At 32.9% G+C, this 9798-nt stretch overlaps 1 protein-coding gene and 1 non-coding gene across 2 annotated transcripts; both read left to right on the plus strand.

Annotated features, from left to right (window-relative positions):
- The first annotated feature begins 333 nt into the window (after positions 1 to 333).
- Positions 334 to 2025, plus strand: LOC115227928 (phosphoacetylglucosamine mutase-like). The gene is given in 4 exon segments (XM_036498780.1): positions 334 to 656; positions 719 to 1553; positions 1587 to 1760; positions 1792 to 2025. Coding segments are annotated over 4 exon segments (1566 nt in total).
- Positions 2026 to 2240: 215 nt separating this feature from the next.
- Trnap-agg lies at positions 2241 to 2312 on the plus strand. The gene has a single exon. It is a non-coding gene; the product is annotated as a tRNA-Pro (tRNA).
- Positions 2313 to 9798: the final 7486 nt, after the last annotated feature.

A 9798-nucleotide genomic window follows, 5' to 3' on the forward strand; every position in this document is an offset into this window, starting at 1 on the left:
TTTTAGAGTATTCAAAAAAACAGTTAAGTAACAACGAAGATTACGAGAAAGTGTCATTTTATAATATAAATGGAACCAATAGCATTATAATCAGAATTACCGTATTAATCATATTGTTAACAGATGGTTATTATATCTTGATTTTGTATATAGTAGTCTCGGTTTTAACTTAAAAGGACATTATAATGCTTTGGCCGTTAATGATATTGGATTATATTCAATCTTAAGAAAAACGAGAACGGCTAGTTTAAACGCTTTTGTAAAATATTTTCTATATTTTTGTATTATTATTTGTTATTTTATAATTTGAATAACATTGCAAGAATTCAATGTATGGATTTTCGAAGTGGTTATTTGAGAGGAATAAGCAAATATAAAAATACAATCGTAGAACCTAAATGGAATTATGGCACAGCCGGTTATCGCGGATACGCCGATACATTAAAACTACTTTTTTTCAAAGTTGGATTGTTTGCCTCCGTTCGGTCTATTTCTCTTAAATCAAATATTGGCTTAATGATTACAGCATCCCACAACCCTCCAGAAGATAATGGAATAAAAATAGTAGACCCAGATGGAGGAATGATGGCTCAAGAAGCTGAAGAATTTTGTAATGAATTTGTTAACTCGAATGACGAACAATTATTATTATCACTGCTGGATATACTTAAAACGAAAAATAAAACAAAAATAATATTATAATCAATCGATACGACAGCCGAGGCTCTTCTCTTGAACTTTTATCATGTTTAATGGATGGAATTAATCTTTTTGTTGATTATATCGTTCCTATCAATATTGGACTCACCACAACTCCATGTCTGCATTTTTCTGTGTTTTATAACAACGAAAAATGTTGGAATCCTGAAAATTCAATCGAAATTTATTTAAGTCGGCTTATCGGAGGCTATAAAAAAGCTACAGATCTCTTAAATAAAGACTTTTCCAAATCTTCCATCCTTATGGACTGTGCCAATGGAGTTGCTTCCGTCGTTCTCAGTGAAAGTTCCATAAAATCTACAATTTTTGATTATAGATTGAATAATGCTGCAATTAATGACTATCATTTGCTCAATATTAATTGTGGAGCTGATTATGTGAAAACAAAAAAATGTAAACCAGTCGGTTTTGATGAACTAAAATTTGAAAAATGCATATCTTTTGACGGGGATGCAGATAGAATAATCTATTTTTACCAAAATGCTAAAAATGGTTTCACGATTTTAGACGGAGATCGGATTCTGTGTCTTTTTGTCAAATTTTTTAAACATCTCATCACAATCTGCCATCTTAAAGTGAATAAATGAATATTATTTCAGGACGTTTCTCTTGGAGCAGTACAAACAGCTTATGCCAATGGAGCCTCGTCTAAATACATCAGGAATGTTTTGGGTGTTGATGTGTTATTTGTACCAACTGGAGTCAAGCATCTTGTTAAAAAAGCAAAAGAATTGGATCTTGGTGTTTATTTTGAAGCAAACGGGCATGGGTCTGTTTATTTTTCTGAAAAATTGTGCAGAACATTAGAAAGTATTGTCCATTCTAGTTCTGTGGTGATAAAATTTATTTCTGATATTTTAATTTAGAAAGAAGAAATTTGGGCGGCAAAATTTTTATTGGCTTCAAATGAAATGATAAATCCCGCAATAGGCGATGCCATTTCTGCCATGTTATTAGTCGAAGTAATATTGTCTTATTATCAATGGAGTCTGGATGACTGGAATGGCCAATATCAGGAATTTCCATCAGTATTGATGAAGGTTTATTTAATATTGGTCAATAATTTTATAGGTTAATGTCCCGGATAGGTATGCATTTAAAACATGTGATGCTGAGAGACGACTTGTGTCACATCACGAACTTCAAGACTTGATAGATAGAAATGTAGATTTGGTCGAGGATGGGAGATGTTTCGTCAGACCGTCGGGGACTGAAGATGTAGTGAGGATTTATTCAGAAGCAAAAAGCAAGGAAAACGCTGAAAAACTTTCAATGAATGTTGTTGAATATATCAAAAATCATTAACATTCTCTCTCTTTTTTGGGCTTTTCCGTTTTAATAAACATTTTATTCATTCATTAAATAAAAGATTAATATACTAATAAGTTCTTTATCCTGGTCCAAAATACTAAAAAAATATTGCAAATAACAAAAAATGATTCACAAACAATTACTAATAGCTAATAGAATAAACATTAAGGAACTTGATTTATTTGTAAAGTTTGAATGTGATATAAAATGGCTCGGTGGTCTAGTGGTATGATTCTCTCTTAGGGTGGGAGAGGTCCCGGGTTCAATTCCCGGCCGAGCCCTTTTTTATTATGTATATAAAGAAATACTGCGGCACAACATATGTTTAAAAATAAATCAAAAATAGAAATTTTTTTTTATAATAACAAAAACGATTGAATTAATTAGTATGACCCTGACCCTAGGATAGCGTGTGAATTTCCGTGGACAATTGCACACGAAATCCTCTGGAAGAGCCACGACGTCTCCCGCGGATCACCTGTTTTTTTGGTGATTAGACCACCCAATCTTCGAATGAACGAAAAACTCTCTGTTCTAAAGACTCCGGAAGTCTCCACAGCAATCGGCTGGAAAAGATATCTCTGCCAGGAAAGAGTATTTCCTTTTCTTCAACTCTTCAGAACGTTTTGCAGCAGAGCCAGGAAAGGATGCCAACTTCCGAATGAAGAAGGTCCAAACGTGTCAGGGCAGGTAAAATCCCAAACAAGTGCTTTCCCTCTCGTGTACGGGTAGATGTTACGCCGTCTGGGCGTTTGCCATCCCCTCTATCGAGACCAGCTGGTTCGAGTTGAGAGTGGAATCCGGCAGCGTCCATGGCCCTTTTGATGATGTCATTGGCGGCGGAATGTCGGGGAAAACGACCGGCACTACGAGTGCAAGAAAGTGGGTGCCTTCCCAATGGACCAATCCTCTTTCCACATTTGCAGGGGTGTGGGGTGCACATCGGTAAGCCGAGACGTAGACATAGGCCGATCCTAATGGTATCGTCGTCCAGTTTACAGCCGGTAGACGCAATAGGACAAGCGCTTATCCAGGAGCCAGAATTGGATTGTGCACCCGATCTGAGATTGGTCCATGCACAGTTCGATAACTCTGTAAGTCTCCCTGCACCAGATTTCGTCCCAATGTCTCTGTGAAGATTCCACTTCGGGGAGTCTCAGACCATGACTGCTCCATGACTCGAGGCCGTTTTGCATCCACCGACACGGGGTACATTCATTTAAAGACTTGAGAATGATCGTGAGGCCAAATAGAAATTGATATTAATTTTAAATTTTATAATTTACCAATTAACAACTTCGAAGTATTTTGTGTGACCGGTTTTTGAGCGGACCAGGTGCCTATATTAAATTACAAAATGGATAAACTAATTTATTTGGTTTAATGGTTAAACTAAAATTAAAAAAAATCAAAGAGTTTAGGGATCTTGATAAAGAGATTGAAAAAAAGAGAAAATCATAGATTGAGAATTCACGCAAAAAATTTTGAATTCTCTGACGGAAAGGCATTTATTCAAAAAAACAATTGCTCACTCAGATTTTGTTGTATATAACGATAAAATCAGAAACAGCTAAAGAAATTATTTAAACATTGACTAATTTATTGTATAACAATTTTCAGAACAAAATAAAACGATTTATACAATTTTTTGGGTTGTCCGCTTAAAAACCGGTTACATTTTTTTAGCAATTGAAAATTTTTTGAAAACTCCGCTGCTTTGACACATTGTCGTTTCACATGTGACTACTTATTGTAAGTATAAAACTAATATTCTCAATATATAGAAATACTGCAGATTTTGTGTTACTATTTAATAAACAATTACTATTTAACTTTTATATTTCAAGTAAAAAACTTCCGCTATACCGTCTTTTTGTTACTTTGGCAATGACTTTGACTTCTTCGGAAAGATTTTCGTACTCACCCAAAGAAAGAGTTTGCCGCGCATCGCAGCGAAATTGTTTTGGTTGGGGATGCACATTGATCAATATCCAATATGCTTCAACAGAAACCGCTGCTTTTGAAAGTGCTGGAATAATATCTCAATTTCTCTAATTTTGGGTCTTCTTTATTGAGGATTCTTTGCATCCGTAAAGGTCCTCGCTTTTCTAAAATGAGACGTCCTTCTACAGACTCAACATGGGAAATTTAAAGCAGCTGTTTCCGTAGTCAATAGGTCATCACATTGAATTATGCTGAACTTCTACAATTGTCTGAACTTCTACAATAATTGTCTCATCTTTGAGCAATTCACGTAAACTCCGAATTGTGATTCCATATTGGAATCCTTTAAGAGGAGGAACAATGATGCGATTGCTATAACTGAGGAAAATATTGGCAGCGCTTGCTTCAACGATCTGTCCCTCCAGATTGGTCATAAAAACTTCATCAAATTTTGACTGAAAGGTATCTGTTGTCACCAAAGCCGAGTTCAAGTAACAGCCTTTAGTTTTTGTTGTGATAGCGTCCTCCGCAATCTTCTTCCATGGTGAGATCTTTATTTACGTCCTTTTTCCGGTCCAAAAGAGGTGAACAAGCCATCATGTAAATTTATAGATGGAATGTTAATTTGTTATAGTTGAGTTGTAACATTGGAAAAACAAACTAGCAGATGTAGAAATCACCTGTTCGTTGATTCCGAATAATCAAATTTTGTAGTTTCTTTTTTGAAATCTTTGAAAAAAATTTCAAAATTCCAACTCATGATCTGTAATAAAACGCATGAGCCATTAATATGATCTTTTAAGCAAAAGATACATCATCTCGAATATGGCCACGTAATCCTGCGTAACAGTTTTAGTCTTTTAAAGTAAGTTTAAAATAAAACGTAAAACGTTTGATAAATGAAACCAAACAAAATTAACGAAACCAAAAAAGATAGTTAAATGGTTAAATGTGTTTAGTTAAATGGGAAAAGTAACCCCATCACCTTAAAAAGGCCTGCTTTTTAATTTAAAATCTTTGTTATTAAGTTTATACTCTTTCTTCAAGTAATCGAATTTCGTACAGTAGACTGTCGACAAATTGATAGCCAGGCCGCCTTCAATCACCTCAATTTTTTTAAATCCCAATTCTTTTATTTTGCATCACCAGTGTCTAACCTGTTTTCTACTTTGAGCGCATCCAAATTTTTCTTGAAGAATTTTGATACAATTGCGTCATGGTGTATCTCCACGGACAGCTTATTGTTGAGGCAATTCCTAAAATAAACATAGAATATCTATTGACTGTTCCTGTAAAAATGATTTGGGTTTTTGAGTCATTGGGAGAAATATCTATTTAAAATACTTTCTTAACCCACGATTGAAAAATGATCAGAGACATCCAAAACCAAATTTTGCCAAAAATGACTTTACTGCGAAGCAATTGTCTATGATAAATCAACAAACCAAAAAATACCCAGAATTTATGTCTGGATTTATCAGAGACCCGTCCGATGTCACGCCATCTTAACTATATACTCAATTAAATGTGTTATAACCGATAATTCAAAAACACGATAATAAAACTCGGTCAATACACACTACGAAACCGTATTATGTGCGTAGTGAGTGAACATTTTGTCATAAAGTGCACCAAAAGAGTTATAAGGCTTATTCAAAGATTTATCAATTTTTATCTAACAAAGAACAGTGAAAAAAATCCGTTAAAACATTTATCGGAATGCATCGATCTCATATCTTAAGTCGTTTTACTTAAAATATAAAAGTGAAAAAAACCGTTAGGAGGAACCACTGAAAGTAATCTTAGAAATATGAAGAAAATTGCTTGACAAACACGCACCTACGAGAAACCATTGTTGCTATAAAGATTAGCACGACTCTTTGTTTGAATTTCATAAAATAGAGAATAACTGGAAATAGTACCATTGGGCAGTTTACACAATAACGCAAGTAAACATGATTAACGGACGAGTCATAAATGACGTTAAAATCAGCCAGAAATTTTTGTAAATAGCTATTTAATATGCAAATTTCAACACATTGAAGAGGCATTTGATTAGTTCTGGAAGTACTAATTTAAGATTTCTAAACTTTGTCAAATCATTGGAAATGACGATAGTCCAAACAATATTGACAATAAGACTACACTAGGTGCAATAAAAACCGTTTTTTTTAATACGGCATATTTTGCAAAGATAACCGTGATTTTTCTTTGTCGATATGGAAAGGGATCATTAAATTACCCCCAAATCAATTTTGTTATATTTTTTTTGTATTGTGTTATATGTCTAAATTAAAAATTTTAATTACACGAGCGCAATAAAAACCGTTTATTCTGGTGAGTGTGACATTTTTTAGAATTTTAACCCTCGATAAAATTACGAATGCTTGATGTAATAACAAAAGGAAAGATTCTAAGCTTAAATGCGTTAAATTGGACCACTAAAAAAATATCTGACGAGCTTAATATCCCGCGATCAACTATCGCTGACTTCATCCGAAAATTCATTAAATATGGTACGACTGAAAGAATGAAAGGTTCGGGGAGACCAAAAATTCTTAATAAGGACGATATCCTTATTTTACTCAACCTGGTTAAAGAGGACCCCCAATAAAAAGCTGATTGCTTAAGGAATGATATCCGTAAAATAACCGGAAGAACAGTCGGTAAAAGATCCATCGCAAATTATTTAAGAAGGGAGCAAATATATGCTCGTGTATGTAGAAAAAAACCATTATTGAACAAAATAAATAGTGAAAAACGCTATAACATGGCAAAGCATTTCATTACTGTGCCAAATACCCAAACACATTTATCAAACCATTCAAGGTGATTCGAGTACAGTCAAATGAAAAGTCTTGATACTTCATGCCGGAATCAAACTTAGACAACAATAAACTTGGTAATTCAGAAAAAACAGCGACTACAAATAAAGATCAAATGGGAAAATTAGAAATTCTATCCTCAATAGTGTAATCGTTTAATTGGAGTAGTTGTTTGAATAAAATAAATCAAGCATATCAATTCAATTAAATAAATCACTCAAGTTTTGTTGAATACATCCAAAATGTCGTTGACCTATAAAACTACATCGAAAGTAAATAAAAATGCATATATTAAAAACCAATGTTTGGACCAATTCATTGTCATTTTGATAAAAAATATTTACAATTACAAAATAAATCAAAATATTTTCAAAACAAGAAAATGTCTTGTTTCGTGAACGAGAATTATTTTCAATTTTTCTTTGATCTTGTTTCTCATAACCGTACTGAAATTTGAGACTCTGCCATCTTTGAAGTTAGCCATAACTTTACACCGTGATTAAAGTGATATTTATGAATGTTTCCACGTGTTTAATGGATAAAAATGTTTCAAATGGTCGATTAGAATTTTATAATTTTGTTTTGGAATCCAACAAGTTTTACAACAGTGGTTGCAATTCCGTATTTGGGAGGTGTTGTTTTGGCATCAGATACAAGATTTACTTGTTCTGCAAATAATCCCGACGAAAGCTGTAATGAAATTTTGTATTAAAATATCAGATACAGATAATAACTATAAAATTTCCCAGATTGCCAATAACGCGATCATTGGTTTTACTGGGAACATGGATGTTTTTGAATTCTTAAAGGAAGAATGTTCTCATAGTTTTCTGTATTTTTTGAATTAATTTGTTTTCTAGAAAGTCTTGGAATGTGTATCCAATGTTTGTAAAAGATTTCATTAAAAAAATTCTATCAAATTTTATACTTCCACAACAATTATCGGTACATTTGAGTTTTTGTTATATTTTTAGAAAGTTATTCTCTTGTGTGTCCTTAATGGAGGAATGTATCAATTTGAGATAGATTCCTTCTCAAGTGTTGTTTTGGCATCAGATACAAGAGTTACTTGTTCTGCAAATAATCCCGACGAAAGCTGTAATGAAATTTTGTATTAAAATATCAGATACAGATAATAACTATAAAATTTCCCAGATTGCCAATAACGCGATCATTGGTTTTACTGGGAACATGGATGTTTTTGAATTCTTAAAGGAAGAATGTTCTCATAGTTTTCTGTATTTTTTGAATTAATTTGTTTTCTAGAAAGTCTTGGAATGTGTATCCAATGTTTGTAAAAGATTTCATTAAAAAAATTCTATCAAATTTTATACTTCCGCGACAATTATCGGTATATTTGAGTTTTTGTTATATTTTTAGACCGTTATTCTCTTATGTGTGCATAATGGAGGACTCTATCAATTTCGATAGATTCCTTCTCAAGTGTAGAATGTACATAACGACAATTGGGTCGGGCGGAATAGAGGCGCGTACTTGGATCAATATGCAGTATTTTCTTTTATAATTATTGCCAGTTATCGTGGAATTCATACAACAAAGAGTGAGGCTATTGAGTTAGCCCACAATTCCATTAAATATGCAGAACTGACTGATAGATTTACTGGAGGATTTTCCAATAATATATTTGCATATATAATACTTTAGTTTATACAATCTCGAATCTTGGAATCAATTTTGTCGGCCTTTTTCAGATTTTTTAATGCGTATCGATTCTAATCTTCATTAATTTTTTATTGTCATACATTTTTCTTAAATTATTTTTATTACTTCGTTATTTAATTCTTTATTCTTCTATGTGTACACAATACAGGAATCTATACATTTGAAATAGATTCCTTCTCCATTGTAGACTGTACATTTCGCGTTACGACAATCGGGTCAGGCGGAATAATGGCGCATAATTGGATAAATATGCAGTGTTTTCTTTTACAATGAATGATTTCATACAAAAAATACTATCAAATTTCATACTTCCACAACAATTATCGGTACATTTGAGTTTTTGTTATATTTTTAGAAAGTTATTCTCTTATGTGTCCTTAATAGAGGAATGTATCAATTTGAGATAGATTCCTTCTCAAGTGTAGAATATACATGCAACGTAACGACCATCGGCTCGGGCGCAATAAGGGCGCGTTTATGGATCAATATGCAGTATTTTCTTTTATAATCATTGCCAGTTATCGTGAAATTCATACAACAAAGAGTGAGGCTATTGAGTTAGCCCACAATGCTATTAAATATGCAGCACTGACTGATAGATTTACTGGAGGATTTTCTAATAGTATTCCTTCTCAACTGTAGAGTGTACATGCCGCGTAAGGACAATTGGGTCGGGCGGAATAGAGGCGCGTACTTGGATCAATATGCAGTATTTTCTTTTATAATCATTGCCAGTTATCGTGGAATTTATACAACACAGAGTGAGGCCATTGGATTAGCCCACAATCGGATTAAAGAAACAGCACAGACTGACCGATTTACGGGAGGATTTTCCCATATTATATCTGCATATATAATACTTTATTTTATACGATATCTCTCCATGGGATAATCAATCAACTAAATTAAGCTTCAAAAAAGATTAAAAAAGCAGATTAAACAAATAAAATAAAAAAATTTCAAAAAAGTGAAGGAAGCAGATTAGAGGAATAAAATCAAAAAATATGTCAAAAATGATGAAATTTCAGATAAATTAATCATTAAAAGAAACTGCATCACGAAATATTCCTTCTGAATCCAATTAAACAAAAAAAATAATACAAAGTGGAATATAAACAAGTACCACTAAATAAAAGTAACACGTGTGCGAGTTTGCCATGCTATTATTAAAAATTCATGTAATTAAACAATTTTTTATTAAAAATAAAATTTATTTATATTAAAAAAGACAAACTAAAAGTTTATCACGGGGGCACAATTGAATCCAAAGACCGCACACTTAAGTATCACTGGTCCAAAGATTCCAGATGAATCT

The sequence above is a fragment of the Octopus sinensis genome, unplaced genomic scaffold (assembly GCF_006345805.1).
Source record: "Octopus sinensis unplaced genomic scaffold, ASM634580v1 Contig08735, whole genome shotgun sequence".
In the NCBI taxonomy this organism is placed as follows: domain Eukaryota; kingdom Metazoa; phylum Mollusca; class Cephalopoda; order Octopoda; family Octopodidae; genus Octopus; species Octopus sinensis.